Source organism: Solanum tuberosum, unplaced genomic scaffold, assembly GCF_000226075.1.
Source record: "Solanum tuberosum cultivar DM 1-3 516 R44 unplaced genomic scaffold, SolTub_3.0 scf00129, whole genome shotgun sequence".
Taxonomy (NCBI): Eukaryota; Viridiplantae; Streptophyta; class Magnoliopsida; order Solanales; family Solanaceae; genus Solanum; species Solanum tuberosum.
In genome coordinates this window covers 105,846-130,659 of record NW_006239057.1, presented here as the reverse complement: position 1 = coordinate 130,659, position 24,814 = coordinate 105,846, and the positions used below count along the sequence as shown (strand labels likewise).

General features: G+C 34.2%; 5 protein-coding genes across 9 annotated transcripts; all 5 read left to right on the top strand.

Annotated features, from left to right (window-relative positions):
* The first annotated feature begins 1,074 nt into the window (after nucleotides 1-1,074).
* Nucleotides 1,075-5,001, top strand: LOC102588587 (mitochondrial carnitine/acylcarnitine carrier-like protein). Of its 4 annotated transcripts, none has more exons than XM_006351176.2 (5): nucleotides 1,075-1,339; nucleotides 1,626-1,679; nucleotides 1,973-2,046; nucleotides 3,717-4,116; nucleotides 4,356-5,001. In XM_006351176.2, the coding sequence occupies exons 4-5, from the start codon at nucleotides 3,725-3,727 to the stop codon at nucleotides 4,855-4,857; spliced, it is 894 nt and encodes a 297-aa protein (XP_006351238.1). In that variant the 5' UTR covers nucleotides 1,075-1,339; nucleotides 1,626-1,679; nucleotides 1,973-2,046; nucleotides 3,717-3,724; the 3' UTR covers nucleotides 4,858-5,001. The 4 variants fall into 4 exon arrangements, with proteins under 4 accessions (XP_006351238.1, XP_006351236.1, XP_015165896.1 ...); XM_015310410.1 differs by lacking the exon at nucleotides 1,075-1,339 and adding an exon at nucleotides 1,357-1,471; XM_006351174.2 differs by lacking the exon at nucleotides 1,973-2,046.
* Nucleotides 5,002-5,731: 730 nt separating this feature from the next.
* Nucleotides 5,732-11,601, top strand: LOC102588254 (zinc finger CCCH domain-containing protein 49-like). 2 transcript variants are annotated; one of them, XM_006351173.2, is made up of 6 exons: nucleotides 5,732-5,917; nucleotides 6,031-6,160; nucleotides 7,267-7,536; nucleotides 8,008-8,231; nucleotides 9,463-10,333; nucleotides 11,022-11,601. In XM_006351173.2, exons 2-5 carry the CDS (start codon nucleotides 6,056-6,058, stop codon nucleotides 10,301-10,303), a joined length of 1,440 nt encoding a protein of 479 aa, XP_006351235.1. In that variant the 5' UTR covers nucleotides 5,732-5,917; nucleotides 6,031-6,055; the 3' UTR covers nucleotides 10,304-10,333; nucleotides 11,022-11,601. The 2 variants fall into 2 exon arrangements, with proteins under 2 accessions (XP_006351235.1, XP_015165894.1); XM_015310408.1 differs by lacking the exon at nucleotides 11,022-11,601 and having other exon boundaries at nucleotides 9,463-10,598.
* LOC107061323 (probable protein phosphatase 2C 55) lies at nucleotides 10,997-11,950 on the top strand. The gene has a single exon (XM_015310388.1). The coding sequence runs from the start codon at nucleotides 10,997-10,999 to the stop codon at nucleotides 11,948-11,950; it is 954 nt and encodes a 317-aa protein (XP_015165874.1).
* Nucleotides 11,951-19,057: 7,107 nt separating this feature from the next.
* On the top strand, nucleotides 19,058-23,121 carry LOC102587933 (leucine-rich repeat receptor-like tyrosine-protein kinase PXC3). Its single transcript, XM_006351172.2, has 2 exons — nucleotides 19,058-22,146; nucleotides 22,411-23,121. Exons 1-2 carry the CDS (start codon nucleotides 19,806-19,808, stop codon nucleotides 22,734-22,736), a joined length of 2,667 nt encoding a protein of 888 aa, XP_006351234.1. The 5' UTR covers nucleotides 19,058-19,805; the 3' UTR covers nucleotides 22,737-23,121.
* A 557-nt stretch (nucleotides 23,122-23,678) lies between these two features.
* LOC107061322 (NAC domain-containing protein 41-like) lies at nucleotides 23,679-24,584 on the top strand. The gene has a single exon (XM_015310387.1). It carries the CDS (start codon nucleotides 23,679-23,681, stop codon nucleotides 24,582-24,584), a length of 906 nt encoding a protein of 301 aa, XP_015165873.1.
* Nucleotides 24,585-24,814: the final 230 nt, after the last annotated feature.

Sequence of the window (24,814 nt, the reverse complement as noted above, 5' to 3'; positions counted from 1 at the left end):
TAAATATGTTATTGTTGTTGTAATTTCAAACTAAGGAGAGAACTCGTAAAATTAGAGGAATAATGTGAAATTAATATTTAAACAATTAAAAAGACAAATCATATTTTGCTACGAGAGCTTCGATTGTGCTTTTACTATACGTAAAATATAGATTACTATCTAGCAATGATCATGGAGATATTGACATACTCATAACGATATATTTAGGTTGAGATGAATTAAATTACATTATTAATATTTTATAGTATAATAAATGTTGAGTGATTGACATGCTTACGAACTCTAATTTTAAACTACTTTCTAGAGTGAATAAGGATAACAATGGACAACGACATGATACATGTAAAGCAAATTTGATTTTTACCAATAAAACTCTAACATATCGTGAGTAAGGTCAAATATGCATTGTCCTACAATATAAAATTAAATTCGCTATACTTTGCCTTGTCTTATTGCCATCATAAGAATAAAGGACCCTTTTGACCATCCATGCTACAATTAGATATCCTAATATTTGATTTGATTTGATATTTTTTTAAAGATACACATTATTTTTCTAATTTCTAATAAACTTTTCCATTAGGCACCATTCAATATATTTCCATTTATATGTTTAGTTTTTTATTAGTAGAAAGTAGGTGACAAGTTTGGTAAGATGATGCATTCGTGTAAAGCACAGAAATGTCAAGGCTTTTGAAAAAAATACTTTTAAAATCATTCTACCAAACACATTTAGCTGCATAAAATATTATTTTGTGTGGCTTTTATAACTAGACATTTAAATTTATATAAAATTAAATAAATAGATATAAATATTTTACGTGACATAATAGGACATCACATAGAAATTGTGTAGGATGCGAATTATCATAACATCACGTAGAATGTGTGTTTTTTTTGTTCATATCTATACAAATTTAAAATTTATTTGTGCATATCCAAAGTTAAAAGACATAATGATAAATAAAATGACATGTTTATGTGTCACCTAAATTGAAACGGACAAAGAGGGTTGTAAATCTGTCAAATCAGGGGATGCGCTATTATAGGTAAATGGGGTTGGTGGTAGCCCTGCAATTTGTATATACCCTTTATATAGAAAAGAGTGACCCAATACTATAGGAACTCTCTTCCATCTCTCTCAAGATCTTTGTTGGGAGGAGAAAAGAGGCTAAAATTTGCTCAAAATTTGTGTCCTCATCTCCCCTATCCAATTCAAAATTGTGTCTTTAGAGCTATTGGCCACCAAATTTCTAAATCCCATTATTGTCGTTTCTTGAATTCCATTCATGTGGCTGTAATTGAAATTCAAGATTTTTTAACTCATCAGATTTATCAGGTACACATTAGTCCACCCAGATACCACAAGATTCTCTTTTACTAGCATAAAGCTTATAACTTTGTTAAAATATGGAAAAAGACTCCACCTTTGATGTGCTGATGATAATGGGCATTGAGTGATACCATTTGGGTATCTTTTTTCTTTTATATCAAATCCCTTTTGGTTATTCTTTCTTATCAAACCCCTTTTGGTTATTCGTTCTGGGATTTATTCCTTCATGTCATATATTGATGTATATGTATGTTCTATCTGTGTAATGGACTGATACATTGTTCTTATGTAGATTTCAGATTGTGGAATTCATTTAATTGACTTGGTGGAAGAGGAACTAGCCAGGGTAAGGCTTATTCTTTACCATAAGGATCTTTTATTAGCACAAACAGTATAATTTTGTTTACGTGTGGAGAAATTATCTACCTTTAGAAATGTAGACGTTGATGTGCTGAAAATGGACATTGAGTGATGCCCATTTGGTATTTTTCGTATTCGTATTTATATCAGAATATAGATTCCTTTATGTCTATGTTTCCATTTTCCTTTCTGGGATTTGTTTCTGTATGTCATATCTTGGTGTGCACATTTGCTTTGTTTGAGTGATTGACTGTTACATTGCTCAACTGTTGATTTCAGATTGCATCTAGATCTTGATAAATCGGGGATCCGTTTGGTTGGATAATTATCTTGTATAAAGAGAAATCAGCCAGGTTAAGGCTTATTCTTTGATCAGAGTTGTTGTTTTAGTCTTTCTCTAAACCCCTATCCTATTGTTTGTATGAAATTCTTTTAATATGCTATGGTTGTGCGAATTGGTTGCTTGTGGCTTAGGACTGCATTTGAACTTTGAGGTGTTTGATGGAATGCACGGTATTGGTTTTTGTTTATGGTTAGCAAAAAGGATTGCCTTTCCACTCTTATGTATTGTGAATTTTTGCATCAAGATTCTGTAATTTCACTTTAGTTTTCTTGATATAGCTATTTAGTTTTGAAGGTAATTGCTTTATGTTTTGAATCTCTATCGAGGGTGGACTATATACAGTTCACTAGAGGGAGTTGCCTTCCCGATGACTACTTTTCAGCAGCTTTGAAATCTGAGGCATTTGTGAATAACATGATAGTTAAGTTACGACATGTTTTCTGGTTCTTCTATATTTGAATTTGATTCTGGAATTAGCTCTCTTGTGGGTAAATCAGTAAAAAGGGACAACCTTCAGTTAATGGGGTGTCATTTGTCTTGTGGAACTATTATAAGTTGTAAGGGCTGGGATGCTCTCCAAAAGCTCCCTGCTTGGATTCTTTCAAAGCTGGTGAGCAAACATGAGGAGAGCAATTTAGATAAATTCAAGATTCATCAAGCTCAAAACCATAAGAAGTCTCTTGAATATCTTCTTCATGGTTTTTTCCTTCCTTAAAACTAATTTGAACCTCGGAGTCTGCTTTGAGGTTGAACTTTAAATAAATAGAATCAGATTAGTTTAATTCTCTGAAGGTCTTCAATCTCAGTTGGCTTTCAGAATTTCTGCTGCTATCTGATAAAGAGTATTATTATCACCACTGGATTTCCAATTTTCTCCTCTTCTAGTACATGTTTTTGGTCCTTACATTTTAATATGTTTATCGAGGAGAAGAAAAGTCGAGAATCAAAGGAAGAGATTCTTGTACATGTCTATTTTTTTTGCTTCTTTGTTTTTGGTTAGGCGGTTATGCAGGGAGAAATTTGTGCATTTAGTCCTTCACTCCTTCCTTACTATGAATGAGCAAATGATAATGGGATAGTGCTGGAGTTCTAACTTGCTGTCTCACTCTTTCGTTTTGTCAAGCGTTGTGTGTAGATAATTTGTAGGCAGAAGCAGTTTGATCACTTTGGTTCTAAACTAGCTGACTTTCATAGGACACCAATGTCAAAATTATCTAGAGAATTCAAGTTAGCATACAAACTTTTGATCTGTTCTTTTTTTGTCATCTGACATATCAGTTTCTGATTATCAGAGTGCCTCAGGCCGGGAGGTGTAAAATTGTGAATGATTTCGTTTAGAAGAACTTTACCTGGATTATTTTTGGTGCTATTTACTCCTAAATTTGGGGTCACTCCACAAACACCCAAGCTAGACTTTTTATTACATCAAGGACGCCTAGTGTTGTTTACTATATAGGTTCATGGCTATTGACTGTAGAGATTAATGTTCTTTTTTCCACTGCACCAACTTTTAGCAGAAGCGTTAAGCTTAACTTTGATAATATACTCTTGCAATCCGCTCCTTCCCACCAAATCATTCTTTTTCTACAATTGAGAATTGTAAACAGTCAATGCAATAGCTAATAACTTACATTTAGACTGAGAATTCTTTTTCCCCTTTTTTTTTTCTTTTTTTTCCAGATTTTCCAATGGGTGATATAGCCAAGGATTTAACAGCTGGGACTGTAGGTGGTGTAGCACAATTGGTCGTTGGTCACCCTTTTGATACCATAAAGGTCAAGCTTCAAAGCCAGCCTACTCCACTTCCAGGGCAGCTTCCAAGATATTCTGGTGCTATAGATGCTGTCCGGCAAACAGTAGCTGCGGAAGGTGCCGGGGGGTTGTTCAAAGGCATGGGAGCCCCACTTGCCACTGTGGCAGCCTTTAATGCTGTGCTCTTCACCGTGAGAGGTCAAACAGAGGCATTCTTGAGGTCTGAACCTGGAGTCCCTCTTACTGTGAACCAGCAAATCGTTTGCGGGGCTGTTGCTGGAACTGCTGTGTCTTTTCTTGCTTGCCCAACTGAGCTTATAAAATGCAGGTTTGTTTCTAGTGCATTATAACTTAAATGTAGTATATAATCTAGCCTTCACAAAGTTTCCCTTGCTTATGTTTGCCATGTTGTATCCTTAGTAGTGACATGTGCATTATAGATGGAAAGAAAAAGAAAGCATCATGTACTTTTCAACTTGTTGTTACCATTGTTTGGTCAAATGATCAAAACTACTAGGAATCAACTTCTGTACTTGGCAATTTACTCGTTGAATTACATGAGTGCAGATTGCAAGCTCAGGGTGCATTGGCAAGTATAGGCTCAGCTGCTGTGGCAGTGAAATATGCAGGGCCAATGGATGTAGCAAGACATGTTCTTCAATCCGAAGGAGGCATGAGGGGTCTCTTCAAGGGCTTGTTTCCCACCATGGCACGTGAAATACCCGGAAATGCTGCTATGTTTGGCATGTATGAAGCACTAAAGCAGTACTTTGCAGGAGGCACAGACACTTCAGGGTTGGGAAGAGGTTCTCTTATTGTAGCAGGTGGCCTGGCTGGTGGTTCCTTCTGGATCTCCGTGTATCCAACAGATGTCATCAAGAGTGTAATCCAGATCGATGACTATAAAAACCCAAAATTCTCTGGCTTTTTTGACGCTTTCAAGAAGATCTTGGCATCGGAGGGAATCAAAGGCCTTTACAAGGGCTTTGGACCTGCTATGGGACGTAGTGTCCCTGCAAATGCTGCATGTTTCTTGGCGTATGAGATGGCTAAGTCTAGTTTGGGATAATTCATTGTTGATGGGGAAGGATTTTAGACATTGTTATTGATAATTCTTTGAACCTAGCATCTGCTGAAATTCTGTAATTCCAGTTCAACTTCCAGCTGAGCGATTCTGCTTTTATAGATTTAAGCCATTTTTTTTCTTTGGCAAGTGGTTTATGACCTTATTTGGCTTCAAGAAGCAAAATGTCTTGAAGAGACAAATTCTCTCTTCAAAAGAAGGGTGTCCTTTCATGCTTAAGTGTTGACTAGACGATCCGAGCAATAAAATTCTCAATTATAACACAAGGTACTGTTTAGATTGAATGTACTATAACGAGGATAAAATGTAAACTAACCATTGTAGTTAGGGAGATGACTCTTGAGGAGGAGGCCGAGATAGTTAAGTTGAGAGTAAGCAACTTCAAGAAGCTCACCAAACTATGCAAAAGGCATCTAGTTCCTCGTGAGTTCATCCGGAATTTCACCATACGGTTCGAAATAGATTCTCAAATTATGTCAAGGGGGTGCTATATACATTATATAACATAAATGCCATAGTTGGCCTTACATATAATGTGTTTCTGCCCCCCTAACTCCGCCCTTGGATGAAACAATGTGTCGCCCTCTTGTTGGATTTCCTTTTCCAAATTGCTTTCTCTTAAGTCGAGATCTCTCAAATCAATAACACAGTTGTCACTTGTAGTCATTTCTATATATAGATTTCGATCTGATATAATATACACTTGTAGGATTATATCGTTATATTGTTGTAATATATATTTATATATAATAAAAAAATTAACTTTTTTTTCTATTTTTATCATAATAAAATTAAAAATCATTTTTTAATTAATTGATAGTTAAAAATTTAAATAGCGGAAATCAACTTGAAAAAGGTCTTCTTATCTCTCTTTGTCCCGCCTGAGCTGGGCTATTTGCTTCGGCTCTCGTTCATCGGAAGGTTCTTCTCTCCGCCGCCGACAACCGCCATCTCCGCCGTCTCTGAGCTCTATATAAAATTGAGTTTGCTAAGCGAGATTTTAGCTTTCAAATAACTTTCACTAGCCTAAATTGCTCTTAATCAGGTACTATTGATTTCTCACCTTTTTTCGGATTTCTGTTTCTTTAGGTTACAATTCTAATAGAATATGTAATAGATAGCTTGGAATGAGCTTTAAAAAGTTTATTGGTTTGGCAGATTGAAGTTTAAACATTAGAAATCGATGGCGCATAGGTTGCTGAGAGATGCTGAAGCTGATGGATGGGAACGATCTGATTTCCCTATTATATGCGAGTCGTGTCTCGGTGACAGTCCGTATGTGCGAATGGTAAGTTTTTCGTTTCATTTTTTGTTATTGTAAAGGTCTGAATGGTCTTAGGGTTTATAATAATCTCTAGCGCTTTTGTTGCTGACTGCAAATTGAAAACATACTTGAGGAATGTTTTCATATTTGCATTGCTCCTATCTGCTATTGAAATTTGAGGTGGAAGTGTAGGAAACTTTATCCCGCGAAGAAGTCGAGAAATCTCTAGTCGTAGTTTTAGGTGAATATAGGTGCAAAGAGGCTAGAGCAGATGGATATTGAGGATTCATATAGCCAACAGTGAAGTATGTGAATAAGGCAAAGTTGAATGATTGGTTGATTGATATGGTTTTAGTTGAATATAGTAAGGTTACTTTGAATACAACTAGAAGTTCATTTTCAGAATTTTTTAGGTGAATTTTTAAGAATTCATCATTTATTTCAAGTACTCTAATTTATTAATACAGTAGGAATGATTAGTAATTGTAGAAATATATGTGTTCTATTGTGCAAAATCAAATAAAGAAGGGTGCCTTTATTGAAGTTTAAAAGGTTAAAGTCTGTCATTTCTCAACCTTGAAAGATCACGGACTCCAATTCCTAATGTAGCGCTCTTTAAGAATGTGGAGTGTGTGAAGAATGTGGTTGGATCCTTTGATGAAGGTAGCAACGTAGTGTTTTATCAAATTCCTAAGTAAGGTATGTGTTAGATTTGCTCTACAGGAAAGGCTGTTAGCCTTTCTGTAAGGACTGTTAAGCTCTGGTAGCATTTATTTAATTGCTTATCTTTGTGCTAGCTGCAGTAAACTGTATTTTGAATTCCATTTACGTGTAGCTAGGCGAGACCACTTGCATTATAATCATTGTGGCTTTCTGAAGCTCTTTGTTTGGACCTTTATCCATCGACAGCTTCTCCTGATGTGCCACTACTTTTGGCACATTGTTACGATGTTTACTCTCTTCATACAGTTTTAGGAATTAATTTCATGCTCAAAGAGTATCTCCATTTTGGCAGTAGAATCAGTCTGGTCTCTAACTTTGTTTGGGTTTCAGCTGCATGTCCTCTACTATAATCTTTCTTTCTCCAATTTCACTATCTGACATTTGATCTTGTTATGGTTTTTGTACAGACAAAAGCAGATTATGACAAGGAGTGCAAGATCTGCACGCGACCCTTCACAGTGTTCAAGTGGAGGCCTGGTCGGGATGCGAGATACAAAAAGTCTGAGATCTGTCAGACCTGCAGCAAATTGAAGAATGTTTGTCAAGTTTGCCTGTTAGATCTTGAATATGGTTTGCCCGTTCAGGTCCGAGACACTGCTCTCAGTATCAACTCAAATGATGCCATCCCAAAGAGTGACGTAAATAGAGAATATTTTGCAGAGGAGCATGACCGCAGGGTATGTGATTTACTAACTGGAAGCCCAACTTATAATTATGAATGAAATGTTTTTTTAACTAATTGCTTGTAGGACCATTTAATTTACTTACATATAAATAAGGACAACAAAATATTTCTCTGAAGCTTTAGGCCCCTCTTCTTTTTGTTTTTTCTAAACTTAATTTACTTTCTTAAAGAGGGCATACTGCAAAGCTACAACTTAATTGATGAGTTGCCAAATTATGAGCTGAAACAATCCTATAAGCTGACATTTTGGCAATTTCGAGGCTTTCTAGGTACCCCCTCCCCCCCACATCCAAATCTTGCTGGGAACTACTCAGGGATGAGGTGCAGTTTTAAATTAGGAGAAGAAATTAAACCTGGTGAAACTAAGGGTTTAGAACTTTTAAGAAGCACCTCCAAAAAAAAAAGATGCTGTTTTTTCAGTTTTCTTGGTTTTCCCCAAAGTAATACTTAAGTTTTTGATCAGGCAAGAGCTGGTATTGATTATGAATCTTCATATGGGAAAGTCCGTGCAAATGATACTATCTTGAAGCTTCAAAGAACAACTCCATACTACAAGAGAAATCGGGCACATGTTTGCAGTTTCTTCATACGTGGTCAATGTACAAGAGGTTTGGAGTGTCCTTACCGGCATGAGATGCCTGAAACAGGGGAGTTGTCACAGCAAAATATCAAAGACCGTTACTATGGGTATGTCTATGTCAATCTAATTCTTTGTTGCTGATGTGAAATTCTCCTTTTTCCAATGATGCTCATATATCTGTATTGACATATTTGTGATAGGGTTTCTGATCTTTAATTTTGCTTGGGGTGTGAGAAGGGTGGTTCACTTTTCTGTTGATATGTTCATGAAGACTTACTAGTCACTTTTTTTTAGAAGACTTACTAGTCATTGTAGACACATTATCTGTTTTCCTCAGTTGCAATGCTAATATAGGATGAAGGCCAGAGATGCATGGCCACACGATGTTATATAAAATAGTAAATAATACATCATTGTGGGATTACTATGGGTATGTTGTTGTATAACTAAAAAATACGTCAGTACAGCAAGTGGGAGGAAAAAAGGGGGATTGACCTGGAGCTTATGTTCTCTTTTATCATGTAAGAAAGGAGAAGTAAAACAACTTAAGTAAAATGTATCTCGATGTGGGAAGACATTAATGTGGACTTGGTCAACTGACTCAGGAGGTGAATAGTTTGTATTGAGTTGCTCTTTTACCCTCGTTGAATTTATTAACAAAAACATATATAAACATGCAAATTTATCTCATCTGATATATAAAGTCGTCCTGCTGTCGATATATTATAATTATTTTTCATAGTTTTGCAGCTAAAAAATGCTTGTGTGGTGTAATTGCTTTCTACTACTGGCAGTCTTCATTCCCATACTTTATTCAGTGACTTATTCCTTTCTGGTTTCTCAATCCTCTCTGCTTGTATTTGAGTTATGCCTTATTCAAGTATATTTTTTTGGAGTAAAGCCTTATTTAAATATCTTTACATGCCATCTTGTTCAAATCCTTGCACTCAACAACCAATGGAAGTCTTAAGAAGAAATTTTTTGTGAATGCTTTTTCATGTGATTCAACAGCTTGTTGAGGTTCAAATAATTGCCGAAACTGGCAAGAATCCAGAACCCAGTCATCTCCGTGGTTATGGACATAATTAAGTTAGGACATTTTACTCTAGAAAGATCCCCATTTTCCTCATGACCAATCAATTAAATACTCTATGCACTTTTGAAACTCATCTTACCTTGTCTCTCCACAATTACGTGATGGCTAGGCCGATTATTGATGACATCTATTTGCTGGTTACTTTTCTTTTGCTATTCTATACCCTGTTCTCTTTTACAGAGATCTATTTATCCTACATTTTCGACTGACAGTTTTCACTAATGTACCTTAAATGCTTGCAGGGTCAATGATCCAGTGGCTTTAAAGCTACTTAATAAAGCAGGTGAAATGCCTTCATTGGAGCCCCCTGATGACGAGAGCATTCGAACCCTCTATGTGGGTGGTGTTGATGCAAGAATCACTGAGCAGGACCTTAGGGACCATTTTTATGCACATGGTGAAATTGAGTCCATTAAAATGGTGGTCCAGCGTGGTTGTGCTTTTGTAACTTACACGACTAGAGAAGGTGCGGTGAAGGCAGCTGAGGAACTTGCAAACAAGTTGGTGATAAAGGGCCTGAGACTGAAGCTACTCTGGGGGAGGCCTCAAGTTCCCAAGCCAGAGTCCGAGGTCTCTGATGAAGCAAGACAGCAGGCTGCTTTAACTCACAGTGGTTTGCTGCCTAGAGCAGTAGTATCACAGCAGCAGAATCAGCCTCTTCAGCCACCAGGCACTCAGGACCAACCTCCATCCATGCCTTACTTCAACATACCCCCGATGCCTCAGCAAGACAGACCATATTATCCATCAATGGATCCACAAAGGATGGGTGCCGTAATTGCATCCCAGGAAGGGGCATCTAGTTCAACTACAGGATCTGGTCCTGGTGAAAATAAAATCGGTTCTGATCATCAACAAGGACACCATTATGCATATCCACCTGGAGGGCCACCACCTCCGGGTCAATTTTACCCACCTTATTATCGTCCACCCTATGGATATATGCCACCACCTCCTCCACCTTATCACCAGTATCCTCCTCCACCTTATCAAGCTACAGCACCCCCACCACCTAGTGCTCAGCAAGCCGCACATCAGCAGAACCCTCGGCCAGCTGCAGCAGCAACCACACAGCAGCCTTAATCTGGGCAGTTTTGTCAGACATCTGCAATGGTAAGAAGAATCAATGTCAAACGCGTAGCCATTTTGAAATCAAGTGTGCATTCTGTTTTGCCAGATGAAAATCTTCGGTGTTAGGTTTCTCGTCTCTACCAACCTTTCATGTTTTCATTTGCTTGACTATGATCTCATTTAAACCTTTCACCATTTGAGCGAATTGCATTCTGCCCTCATCTTTTTCCCTTTAAAGAAAAGCTCCATGCGGTTTTATGAATTTTACATTTGTGCTAGGCATATATACATGTGCATTGTGATCTTATCTGCTTTTATTTATTTATTTTTCGTCGTCTTTGGAAGTATTAGAATTTATTGTTTCTGCGTCCATAAGGAAATCTTCCGTGAGTTTGGATTAAAATTTCACATTCTTTTCATGCCCATACGCGTGAGGAATACTTACTTCTAGTTGTTTTACATAGTTTCCAAAAAAATTAATTCTAGTTAGTTACCAAATTTTGTTTCCCAATCCTTTTTTTTTAGACTACACGCTAGTTTCTAAATATTCCATTTAATAAGTTACCATAAATTGCTTTTCAATTACCTATTCTAAATAGGATTGCAACGTAATCTGTGTGTATATATATATGTATGTTAACCCTTCACATAATTTTTTATATCACATAATATTTTACTTCCCAAAGTTTTTCAATCAACACAACAATGTCTTCCTGTGTTTCATCATTAGGTCATGATCGATACTCTTCCAACAATTTCGATGAACTTTTCAACCTACCACGCTACAAGAGGTATTTAGACTTCACTTCTCATGAAGTTAATGATCAGCTGGAAAATCACAGCAACAAGAGACTCAAATTTAGTCATGATGATGAATTTGTCAACGTCGAAAAGAGAGTAGTTGAATTTAGTAACAAAGAGTTACCATGCCTAAAAATAGTGGCTGGATCTGTATACATACCTAAAGACGATCCAAAGAAGCCTTTAGGTGAAGATGCACACTTCATACATGAATTATTCCAAACTATTGGTGTCGCGGATGGCGTTGGTGGCTGGGTAAAACAGGGGATTGATGCTGGAATATACGCAAGAGAGCTTATGAAGAATTCACATATCGCTACATATGATGAAGCTATGAAAGGTCATGTGAACCCTAAAAGGGTTCTTGAAGAAGCTTACAAAAACACACATTCAAAAGGATCGTCTACAGCTTGTATTATAACTCTTAACTCAGAAAAAAATACTATAGTTGCTGCTAATGTTGGTGATAGTGGATTTTTACTAATCAGAAAGGGAAAAATTATATACAAGTCGCCAATACAACAACGAGGATTTGGGTGTCCATATCAATTGGGAAACTGCAAGGATAATCCTAGTGTTGCTCATGAGATGGAATTAAACGTCGAGAAGGATGATATTTTGATGGTTGGGACGGATGGGATGCTTGATAATATGAATGATAGTGAAATTGAGGAAATTGTTCGAAGAGCGATAGACGAGAAGTTGAAACCAAAGGAATTGGCTAAGAAAATTGGAAACATTGCATTGTACAACTCATTTGATAGATTTGCAGATACACCATATGCAAGAGCTTCTAAGGGACGACATAAAGGAGGAAAAGTTGATGATATTACTGTTATTGTTGCTTATATACAATAATAATACAATTTAGATATAGTAAAAAAAATAGAATGTATTTGTTAGGTTGCCTATTATATATGAACCACAAAATGTAATGGGCAGACTTTATTATATAATAATACAAATGTTATATTTCAGATTTCATAACTACTCTGCTATTTTGGTATTTCATAAATTTGCAACTTCTCTTTGATGTTTATTTCTAATTTTACATTTAATATTATGCATGTGGTGATTTTTAATGTTATCTGATCTCATGACCGCACATTCATCTTACATATGTAAGACACTCATTTTGTGAATATATAGTCATTATTATATATACATTAGTATGATTGAAAAAAAGAAAATAGAAACAATAAAAACTTAGTAGAAAACATCTTTTGACTAATTTTACTAATTGTCTTATTGTTCCATGGAGAATACTCCATGGGTTGCACGCACGTAGAGTGAAGGGGGATTAGTTAAACATTCATCATTCTAGCCAGAAAATCATATTGGAAAGTCATATTGCGTATCAAAAGTGTTGGGTTCTAAAATGAATAAGGCGTCATGCGGAACCTTACAATTGCAAATCATATGATAATAAATTAGATAACAAAAACTTAACTAAAAACATAATATTATTATATGAAAACTAATATAAAAGAAAAATATTAAAATTGTTGAGAGAATAAATCTCCCCATAAACTAAAATCTCTAAACGACTATATTGTGGATTCTATTGTGTTTTTTATATGAAAAGAGAGGTTTTCAATTTATAGAGTTCCAATTTTTCTTCCAAGGAAAGAATAACTCAAATATAGAAGAATATTATATTTTTCTTTCAGGAAAAGTATAAACATTTATAATAATGTTTTGTCTTTTCTTTTAGGAAAAAATAAACTTCAAATAAGATAAGAAAATCAGGGCAAAACCCTAACAAGAAGAAGATTCACAAAGATAACAACTCCGGATTTAATTGTTACTAGTTGGAACCGATGTGTAGGGCAGAGGGCTCGTACTTTTTTTTTTAACCCTCCCTAGGAGCTCCCACCCCTTTTTGCTCCCTTGGTGACTCGAACTCGCAACCTTCAGATTGGAAGTGAGGGGTGCTTACCATCAGAACAACTTTCTCTGGTCAGAGGGCTCGTACTACCCCTTTGATTAATCCAAATCTTTTCAAACAGAACGAAACAAAAATATGAAAATCCAACAACTCCTCACTCTTAGCTTTTTGTTGCATATCCAACTCATCCCCGAGTGGTACCTGACCACATATTATTCAACTATAATTTATGGAAATAATTTTAAAAATTAATTTGAATTATTCTTATCATAATAAATTATAAATCATGGTTAATAGTATATATTCCAACACTTTTATTACGACTATTGAAAAGGCTCTATTTGGGTCTCAAATCCAAAACCTATTGTTAAGGCTCTATTTGGGGCCCACTCGATAGTTATTTCCCAATGATCACTGTTTCATTTGAATTTGATGGCTAGCTAGCTAGCTTTGGCCTAAACTAGAGCACTCATGTTCATTTTGTAGGTAAAAAACAACTATAGTAATGAAAAATCAACAAAAAGCTAATAAGCTACTCTCTCTGCTTCAATTTATTTATCTGATTTTGACTTGACACAAAATTTAAGAAAGTAAAAAAGTAACGATATGTTAAATGTACTAAAATGTCCTTTAATTTAATCTTATGATCTTAAACATGACATGTAGAAAATTATAATCAAAGAGTTGCCACAAAAAGGGGAAAACATTTGTTTTTTAAATGGACTAAAAAGGAAAGCACGAGAAACAAATCAAAACGAAACGAGTAATAGATAGAAAATGTAGTACAATATTTAACAGAATTCTTCTATGATGCAACATAAAGAAAGATAGCATTTTGCAATAGAGCCTAAAGTAGTGGGGTATTTTTGTTCTTTTTATCTTGAGAGTGGGGACTTTGGTGTCCTAAATATTGAGACAATGCATAATACAAGGGTCATGATGCATGTCTAGTAAAGTGAGAGCCCAAATATCAATCAATTTTAGATTCCATGGAGAAGTCTTGTTTGCTTGGTAACAAGACTTTCTTGAATGCTTTTTTTTCCCTTGTTCATATTTAAGTGATATTATTATTATTATTAAGAAGAGAATAAGAACAATTGAAGGCCTCCGGGGCTTTCGTCTAGCGGTAAGAACATAACACGTGATATGTGAATAACGACATACGTTACAAGTTTGAATATTGTCGATATAAAATAATACGTCATTTTAGCAGAGAAAGATAAAAAGGGTGGGGCCGTTAATTAGCATTTATTGAGTTTTAGACGGTATGTTGCGTGCACTCTGAGATTTCTCAATTATCGGTCAAAAAGAATAATAACAACAAGAATCATAGGAGGAAGTGGGGTAGGACGTTTGATTTCTTTCCATAACGAAAGATATTAAATTTGATCTCTAGAATCAGAAACCTCTCCATAAAAAGCATTTCATCATATAATGTATCTATTACATGACAAATATCCGAACTAATCGTTGGAGAAGGATACAAGGGCCAGTCTATTATTTATCGAGTTTCGAATTATATGTTGCGTGCACTCCGAGATTTCTCAATTATCAATAAAAAATAATTATAACAACAAGAACCATCGAAGGATGTAGGGTAGAATATTTCATAGATTTTTTCCATCTTTAATCAAAGATCTTGAATTTGATCTCTAGAATAAGAAACCTCTTAATAAAAAGCATTTCATCTTTTAATGAATTTACATGACAAACATCCAAACTAATTGGTAAGAAAGGGTACATGGGTCAACCTATTATCTATCGAGTTTTGAATTGTACGTTCACGTCAACACCAAAGAATTAGTGGGCTAATTGAGATTATTTCATCTTTAATCAGAGATCTTGCTTTTGAGCTCTAAAACAAAAACCTTTTTATAAAAAACATTTTGTCAAATCTATAAGTTTCGAATACTGAACGGTTAAAATTAAAAGAAAAAAAGATGAAGAATATTAAGGAAAAGTGGCCGCCCACACCATGACTAATGCACATGCAATTGGTTAAGAGTGGAGTCATGTCTATAGTACTTTTGCCACAGTAAAGTGTAGTGACAGTGACTTGGAAGGTGGGATTTGTTTTCTTTTACTTGTTCTCATGTTAGGATAAATGTTTACGAGATAAAGTTCAGTTAGTCAAGTAAATGAGTATTTTAAGATTGTTAATATATAATTTGAAAGTGAAACTAATAATTCAAGCTAAATTTAAGAGTATTTTTAATACTTCTCACTTTATTTTTCAATTGTGAGTTTTCACCTATTCATTTACTTTATTGACTAAAGAAAACAAACGATTCTGCGTAAACATTAATGGACAAGTCAAGAAGTACTTGTTTTAGGATGTTCTTATAGTAACTTTTCAAGGAACAATATATTAAAAAAAAAAAAACTTATCGCAAAATATCTGTCATATTCTTTTACATGCTCCTTAAAAACTATTAATTAACAAGTTTTTAAGAAAAATTATTTTAGCCTTCATTGTTATTTGAACAATCATAACATCATTTCATAATTGAAGCGTTTGTACTATTCAAGAACAATACCTACAGGAGTAAAATAGTGTGTGTGAGCGGAGGGGGGAGGGATAATTAATTTTGTATTGAATTTGTAAAACAATAAATAATTTGAAATAACTATTTTAGAAAGCGCGATAGATAAATTGAGACGGAGAATTTTATTTAAAAATGCTTTGGACCAACATTTCACCATTTTATGCGTGGTTTTGGACATGATAGAGATACAAATATTTCTATTTTCACGAGATAAAAATAAAATATGTACCCTCCTTGAATTCATCGTAAAATTTCATCAAATATATATTTGTTATTGCGGATAATATCAACCAAAATTTCACTGATTGTTTATAAAGACATAGCTAACGTGTTTAATTATTCGCAATGATGAAACCAAAAAATGTCAAAATAAATTGGTAAAAAATTGACTAAACAAGAATCATACTATAAAGTACACATGATTTGGTACCCATAAAGTAATAATTTTAAAAATTAAAACTAGGTAATTAATGACTGTAATAATACTCTTAGTTCTTTTTAATGTACGAAAGACAAATTAATTGCACACAATTTAAAACATACTACTACAATAATTTTAATAACAACTAATCAATAAATTAAATGTCCAATCTAACTTAATTAGTGTTCATCTTTAACTTAACATTATAACAAAATAGTCAAAAGCAACGGCGTGGTGAATGATTCTGTTAAGTGGTGATTAGTTAATTAACTAATTAATTAATCCCAAAAGTAAGCAGCAGAAAGCTTAGTAAAAATGATTAAGTCTTTTGGTTATGTTAAAGGAAGTGTCGAACTCATAATTGTCTTGTTGTACAAAAGTTACATAAAAAATGGCAAGTTACATATTTGATCGATCAGCTCAAAATAATTAAATTCACTAGTTAAATACGTAAAAATCTGTATTATTTTGTATCAAAAATAAACATTTATGTATACTATATATTAGTAAACAAAATATCTATACTTGATGATTATTATTTTTATGGACGACTAAAAAGAAAAAAAATACTTTAAAAATAAATTAAGCTCATCATTAATCCAAAAAAATTGCATGGATTAACTGTAGCACTAACATGGGACATGAGGAGTAAAAATAGATTTAATTTTCTCAGCAAAAAATATTTTTCGCTATGTTCGATTACTAGAAAATATTTTCTTTTCAGAAACATATTTTTCATGACAATTAAAGGGAAAAAAATATTTCTCACACTTAATTATTGACTTAAGTAATATTTTCTTTAATTATTCTAATATTTAATTTCATATCTATTGTTCTAGCTACAGTTTAAACATAATCCATCACTAATACTAACAGAGTTCATACTTCATAACAACTATCCTATTAGTTAATTTTAATTTTAAATACACAAACTTTTTTCCATTTTCTTAATTTCCATATATTCATACATATTTTTATTTTATTTTATGTTTTAGTAGGCGGTGATGTACTATTTTTATTTTATTTATTTTACCTAAAAATTATAGAGACATGCAAAGGCCCTACTTGTAGCCTTTTGCCCATTACTAGTGGGGTCCTTTCACCTTCTCAAATAATTCAATCAATTTGCCTTCAAAATTTCCCTCCTTTAAACTTTATATTATATCAATAATGCTGCTTTGGAAGAACTACATAATCTAATCAACATTTACAATTGAAGGTCAAATCTCTAGAAATTATTTTTCAATCCTACAAATAATTTAATGTATGTCTAGTTTGATACTAATATGTAGGTCTAATCATGTCCCAAAAATGCATAATATGCAAATCCTAAGGCTTAAATAAATCTCTTATATTAATAAAATAATTACAGGACCATCTAAAGATGTAAAATGGATATAATTCTTCATTATTAATCAGATATCTCGAGTTTGAGCTAGTCATGAGAATAGAAAATTTTCTAATAAGGAGTGTTTCCTTTATAATTACCCCTTATTGAGGTGAATTTAAATTTATCAGCTCAACAAATATTGAATATCAAATAATTATTATTATTATAAGAACTTCGTTATATTCACCTATTATAAGTATTTATCATTTAATATTAATAAAAAATAATCAATTCAATTGTAACATACTTGTTGGAAATTATATGATGAATACTAGTTGATCAATTAATTTCCTAGATGACACAATCATCTAAGATTAAAAAAAAAGAGTCAATTTAATTCCTCGCAAGTAACGATCGATTAGGTTTAAGTTAGCTCCTTAAATTTATACATCTCTTTAAAATTCACTCAATTATAAATAAACTCACGTTTCGATTAGGTGTAAAATGTCACTCACATCTAAAACTAACGGGTTCTCCCTGAAATGCATAGACATGTTATGATCTAAGGGGTAAAACACGATTTCGATACGAATCATCGTAATATTATAACATATGATTTTAATTATATATATATATATATAAAAAAAAAAAACATTTTAGGTATTTCTCGTTATGTCATATCGAGAATGACAGGACAGAAGACCAACATGACATTACTCACATGGGACGGAATCCTAGGCATATGTAATTATACTTTTTATTTACTTTGTTCTTCCTGTTATTGTCCCTCCAAAATACTATAATAATAATAATAATAATAATAATAATAATATTAATAATTCTTATTATTATACCATGAATTTGAAGTGGCATGCAAATTTATGACACATAGTAAACGTTATGTAAAATTTATTATCTCAAATATATCGTGACATTACATATCCATAAGAGCATATTATTAAATGAGAGATTTAGAAATGAAAAACTTATTATTGGATATTAATGAACTTTTTAGAAGAGTTATTTAATAGAATTATACCATCAACGATCTATATATCAACAAGAACTAGATATATACATAGGCAAGAGGTTCATTCTCTTTCATTAAAAAGTTACATTTTGTAAATAGAGTCCAAATAATTTTTCTGATGCATATATAAGTTATTGCATCTCTCTAACACAAAAAAAAATCTCTTTTTTTGAATTTTTTTATCGAAATTCCTAGCTTCGTTATTTATATACATGCGCGGGAGAATTAGTACAACATCTACAACTTCTTGATAATGAAATTAACGAACAAGGAATAACTAATGAAGATCAATCATAATAAAACTTGCAAGTCATTTTTTATGTAACATAGAAGGCAAAGAGAGACGATTTCACGAGACTTTGTTTGGTAAACAAGTCAATTATTTAAAAAAAATTGTCATTATTGTCAATGTAGGTCTTTCCCTTCCATATTTGGACAACATGCCATGAAATGAACACTTCTGAAATTTATCATTTAAACATTTCTTACTATTTACGTGGTAGGTAACATGAGTTTTAAAGTTAAATTATTTTCATTTATAGGAATGCGATGTTCCTTTTCGACCTGGCTAAAAAAAAGTATGTCACTTAAATTGAGACAAAAATATATTGTTTCAAATATGTTATAATTAAGATTATTTGAACTACATCACCAAACCAAATCATTAACATATGATATTTGTAGTTCATTGATCCGATTAATTCAAATTTACGATGCGTAGATAACACATTCTATTGGAAGTATTCATAAGTAGCAGTTGCAGAGACTCATATACACAGTTTCATTCACTCACACTGCTCTTTTCTCGTGACACTGTCAGTTTGAGTTTGAGAACTCAAATAAGTAGTAGTCATTAGTAGCATAGATTCTCTCTCCAAACTCTCTTTTCTCTTTTCAGAAATTCCAATAGAGAAAAAAGAAAAACACCTGGCCCATGTAAGCAGTTTCCTAAATCAAAATAAGTACCCCATTTGCATCATCTTTCTTCTATTTGTCCTTAAAAACTACAATTTTTATCACTTCTGCAACTTATTTGTTGTTTTTGGTACATGGGGTTCATTCTTTAGTAGTAAAGATTGAATCTTTATTGTTCTGTTCCATTTTCAAGATTCTTGAAATGGGTCATTTCCTTTAAGTTGTTCAAGTTTGTATCTTTCTTCTATTTGTACTTAAAACTGCAATTTTTATCACTTCTGCAACTTATTTGTTGTTTTTGGTACATGGGGTTCATTCTTGAGTAGTAAAGATTGCATCTTTATTGTTCTGTTTCATTTTCAAGATTCTTGAAATGGGTCATTTCCTTTAAGTTGTTCAAGTTTGTATCTTTTGTTTTCTAAACCCTTCTGTTTCTACTCTAGTTGTCTCTACAAGGTTTCTTGGTTTTTGGGTTCTAGCATTTTGTTTCTTTATGGTTTCTTGATTGTTCCATTTGGGCTTTTTTCTTTTTGGGGAAAAAAGGGAAGAAATTGAAGATTTTCTTGAAAAAAACAACTTAAAAATGGTAACTTTGAGGTTGTTCACTGTTTTGCTGGTGGGGTTGTTGTTAAGGTCTCAATTTGGGATTGTAAAGGCTCTTCATGAACAAGCCATTTTGGAAGCAATTGGCAAAGAGCTAGCAATACCTGGTTGGGATCTGAATAGCACTGATTTCTGTTCTTGGCATAGCATTAGTTGCAGCAGCTCAAACAGTTCAATGGTGGAAAGGCTGAATCTTTCGGGTTTTCGATTACAAGGTAATGTGACTCTAATATCTGAGCTCAAAGGATTGAAATGGCTGGACCTTTCTAATAACAATTTCCAAGGTTCAATCCCACAAGCATTTGGGAATTTGTCTGAGCTTCAGTTTCTTGATTTGTCTTTTAACATGTTTAGAAACTCTATTCCTGGTGAATTAGGTAAGCTCAAGAACCTTAGAGCATTGAATCTTTCAAACAATATGCTCACTGGTTCAATACCTGATGAGCTTGAAGGGATGGAGAATTTGCTTTATTTCCAATTATTTACCAATAAATTGAGTGGTTTTATTCCAATGTGGATTGGGAATTTGACTAATCTTAGAGTGTTTGCAGCCTATGAGAATGAGTTTAGTGGTGATATTCCAGTTAACTTAGGCTTACATTCTGAGCTTTTGTTGTTAAATCTTCATTCAAATCAGCTTGAAGGGACAATTCCTGAGAGTATTTTTACTATGGAAAAGCTTGAATTTTTAGTTCTGACTAATAATAAGTTGACTGGCACTATTCCTGATTCAATTGTGAATTGCAAAGGCCTTTCAAGCATTAGAATTGGGAATAACAAGCTGATAGGTGGTATCCCTAAAGGAATTGGAAATATAAGTAGTCTTGCTTATTTTGAAGCAGATAATAATACACTTTCCGGGGAAATCGTCTCAGGATTTGCGAAATGCTCTAATCTCACTCTTCTTAATTTAGCTTCGAATGGATTTTCCGGAACTATCACTCCAGAGTTTGGTGAGCTCGATAATCTACAGGAGTTGATTGTTCCGGGGAATAATCTCTATGGAGAGATTCCAACTTCAGTTCTGAGGTGCAAGAATCTCAACAAGCTTGATTTAAGTAACAACAAGTTCAATGGAACCATTCCAGGAGATATATGCAACACAACCAAATTGCAGTTCTTGTTGTTGGGACAGAATTCCTTGAAAGGGGAAATACCCCGTGAGATAGGGAACTGCGTAAAACTGCTTGAGTTGCAAATGGGGAGTAACTATCTTACTGGAAGCATCCCTTCTGAGATTGGTCATATGAAGAACTTACAGATTTCATTGAATTTGAGTCATAATCATCTCCATGGACAGTTGCCTAAGGATCTTGGAAAACTTGACAAGTTGGTTTCTTTAGATGTATCTAATAATCAGCTGTCGGGGAATATTCCGTTGGAATTGAAAGGCATGTTGAGCTTGATAGAGGTTAACTTTTCGAGCAATCAATTCACAGGACCAATACCTGCTTTTGCTCCATTTGAGAAGAGCTTAAATTCAAGCTTTCTTGGAAACAAAGGGCTCTGTGGTGAGCCTTTGAGTAGTGATTGTGGATATGATTTTGAACACAACGGTAATCATCACCGAGTTTCCTACCGGCTCATCTTGGCTGTTGTTGGTTCTGGTTTGGCAATTTTTACAGTTGTCACAGTGGTTGTTTTACTATACATGATGAGGGAGAAACAAGAGAAAACCACCATGGAAGATGGAAATACCACTGATGAAACTTGTAGCAAACCAGTGATCATAGCAGGGAATGTTTTCGATGAAAATCTCAAGCAAGCAATAGATTTTGATGCAGTTGTAAAGGCAGTCAGGAAAGATACAAATAAGATTAGTACTGGAACTTTCAGTGATGTGTATAGAGCAGACATGCCTTCCGGGATGATTTTGTATGTTAAGAGCCTAAAGTCGATGGACAAGACTATAGTTCATCACCAGAGCAAGATGATCAGAGAGCTTGAAAAGCTAAGTAAACTCTGTCATGATAATCTGACGAGGCCTCTCGGGTTTGCAATCTATGAGGAAGTTGTTCTACTCTTACATCAATACTATCCCAATGGGACATTGGCTCAGTTTCTTCATGAGTTTAGCCAGAAACCTGAGTACGAACCTGACTGGCCTACAAGACTTTCCATTGCCATTGGCGTTGCAGAAGGGTTAGCGTTCCTTCATCATGTGGCCATAATCCATCTTGATGTTTCTTCAGGGAATGTGTTTCTTGATTCTAAATTCACCCCTTTGGTTGCTGAAGTTGAAATATCCCGACTTCTTGATCCATCTAGAGGGACTGCAAGTATTAGTGCTGTTGCTGGCTCATTTGGATACATTCCCCCAGGTATATTCTATGGCTTGAAAGACTTGGCTAATCATTTTACTACCTCGTGTTTCAATTTGTTTGTCTTACTTTCCTTTTTAGTCGGTTTAAAAAAAATGTCTTTCCTTTCTTTGTAACTCTTTAATTTTAACTTTACACCTGACATTATTAAGACCATGGACATTTTGTATATTCTATCTGCCAGACAAACAAATTGAAACGGAGGGAGCATTTTCTTTTTGTGGAAAATATCTGGTGTCTGACTAGTTCCTTTTTCTTCAACAGAGTATGCATATACAATGCAAGTAACAGCTCCCGGAAATGTTTATAGCTATGGCGTTGTTTTGCTCGAGATCCTTACCACCCGACTACCCGTTGATGAAGCTTTTGGTGAAGGAGTTGATCTGGTCAGGTGGGTACATGGTGCTTCTGCGAGAGGAGAAACACCAGAGCAGATACTTGATGCAAGACTTAGCACCATTTCTTTTGCTTGGAGGAAAGAAATGCTTGCAACTCTAAAAGTCGCATTGATGTGCACCGATACCATTCCAGCAAAACGACCAAGAATGAAGAAGGTGATAGAAATGCTTCAAGAGGTTACACAGAGTTGAATCAAAACTCGTATCATCCAAAAGTCTCTGCTTAATCTCAGACCTGCAGATCATGAAAACCCCTGTAGAAATACAAAACGGTATGAATTCACTGTTCTTAGCGTAGACTAGTGGTCTAAAAATAGTTAAACTATGTATATTGTCTGAGGTTGCTGTTCTTCTCTGATGATCAGCTCCGAGGTTGTAATTTTGATTTTCATATTGGAGCGAGTAAGGAGGTTATATGGTAAGGGTTAAAACCAGAAACAGTTCTTGATATGTACCATTCTGTACAAGGCCTTCAATCATATATACTTCTTTTTTCTTGTCTATGTGTAAATGGAGCTTTGGCATTTCATATGCAACAGTAAAATCTTTATGTATATATAATATACAGTAGATGTTGAACCCTCTTGGTGAAAATCTTGTGTTCGCAACTGCACTGGGCCCTTCGCAATAATACCATCGGAGTTGGGAACATATTGAGAGGTTTTTCATCCTTCTGCAGCTTCTGGTGTGTGTAGATTATGAAAACAACACTAAGCTAACATTCTCAACGGATAGCTGATTCCCAATTGGAATCAACTTTTAAGTACCTTCACTTATCATATAATTATTGATTATACATCAAATTTTAAATTTATTATATAAGGAAAGTTTTTGCATTACGTTTGTATTAGGGTGATTTTAGGTAACTAATTTTGAAATATAAGGTAAGTTTTTGCATTTACATTTCCCAATTCTTCTTAAATTTGGTTCCCTTTATACAAACAAACTTATATATAAGGCATCATTCTATACAGTAAGTAACTGATTTTATCTAAGGAAACTTTTTTTGATTTCCATTTACCGCCTTTACACTTGTATTCTATATAAACCCAATTACCAAAGACTACTCATCATTCTATACCCTTCTCTAAAACACAACATAAAGTTTTTTTCTACTCTCTTCACTGCAGAATTATGAGCATCACCCATGATATTCCAGTGTCAGAATTAGGAGTCAGGTTTCGACCCACTGATGACCAACTTATTCGCTATCTAATCAAATTTGTTTCTTCAAACAATTACGTTTGCAATGATATTCAATTTGAAGATCTTTACGGGAGTAAGAAGCCATGGGAGTTATTGGAAGACTCATCAGATACTAAATATTTCTTTACTCAATTAAAGAAGTTAGAACCGTACCATACAAGGTTTATTCGGACTTTGGTTGGAGGAGGAAGTTGGAAAGGGAAGGCTAAAGGAAAACCGGTAGGGGCAAAGAAAGTTGGGATCAAAAGAAGTTATAACTATGAAGAAAATAAAAAGGATGGTGAGGATGAAGTTAATGATGTTTCTTGGATTATGAAAGAGTATAGTCTTGACGACAAGGTAATAAAGTTGTTAATAAAGTACGAGGATGTTGTTTTGTGCTACATTAGGTGTAAAGTAAAAGAATCAGGAAATCATATGCCTACAACAACTGCCAGTGAAAACGACGATGATACACAACCCCAGGGGCCTATCTGCACTGATGAATCAGGAAATCATATGCCTACAACAACTCCCCGTGGAAACGATGATGATGATGATATACAACCCCAGGGGCCTAATGAATATGGATATGGTGATCAACTTCCTCAACAGATGGCGAAGCCATTGCAAAATATTGAATCAGGATATGTTGGATGTGATGATGAGAAGATGAACGATATGACAACACAACCCCAGTGGCCTAACTATAATAGTATTCAGTCATTGCTATTAGGAGACTATCATGATCCAACAACATTGACTAATGAGATGATGAACATCACTGCAACTCAATATACTTCTGTTGATGAGTTTTTAAACAGCGGCCAAAGCTTCTCGTCGTTACTGGGATGATCTAATTTGTATGCAGTTGATACTATTGATAGAAAATATACATAGTTTTGACTTATGTGTAATGTATATAATGAGAGAACTAAACTCTCAACTTTCATTCCTCTCTTTATTCAAATGAAAAAGATTTTGATGTATACTAATTGCTTATCGAGCTGATGAGTTAGTTGGAGAAGACCATTGGTGGTTTCATTTGCTACTGTAAATGTACCGTCACTATTTTGCTTCATTGG

What these genes read in the sequence shown, in the direction of transcription:
- LOC102588587 (XM_006351174.2), top strand. Translation starts at nt 3,725, where the DNA reads ATGGGTGATATAGCCAAGGATTTAACAGCTGGGACTGTAGGTGGTGTA. An exon ending in ACTGAGCTTATAAAATGCAG is followed by an intron (nt 4,117 to 4,355) that starts GTTTGTTTCTAG and finishes ACATGAGTGCAG; the next exon opens with ATTGCAAGCTCAGGGTGCAT.
- LOC107061323 (XM_015310388.1), top strand. Translation starts at nt 10,997, where the DNA reads ATGTCTTCCTGTGTTTCATCATTAGGTCATGATCGATACTCTTCCAAC.
- LOC102587933 (XM_006351172.2), top strand. Translation starts at nt 19,806, where the DNA reads ATGGTAACTTTGAGGTTGTTCACTGTTTTGCTGGTGGGGTTGTTGTTA. An exon ending in ATTTGGATACATTCCCCCAG is followed by an intron (nt 22,147 to 22,410) that starts GTATATTCTATG and finishes TTTCTTCAACAG; the next exon opens with AGTATGCATATACAATGCAA.
- LOC107061322 (XM_015310387.1), top strand. Translation starts at nt 23,679, where the DNA reads ATGAGCATCACCCATGATATTCCAGTGTCAGAATTAGGAGTCAGGTTT.
- LOC102588254 (XM_006351173.2), top strand. Translation starts at nt 6,056, where the DNA reads ATGGCGCATAGGTTGCTGAGAGATGCTGAAGCTGATGGATGGGAACGA. An exon ending in ACAGTCCGTATGTGCGAATG is followed by an intron (nt 6,161 to 7,266) that starts GTAAGTTTTTCG and finishes GTTTTTGTACAG; the next exon opens with ACAAAAGCAGATTATGACAA. An exon ending in CAGAGGAGCATGACCGCAGG is followed by an intron (nt 7,537 to 8,007) that starts GTATGTGATTTA and finishes GTTTTTGATCAG; the next exon opens with GCAAGAGCTGGTATTGATTA.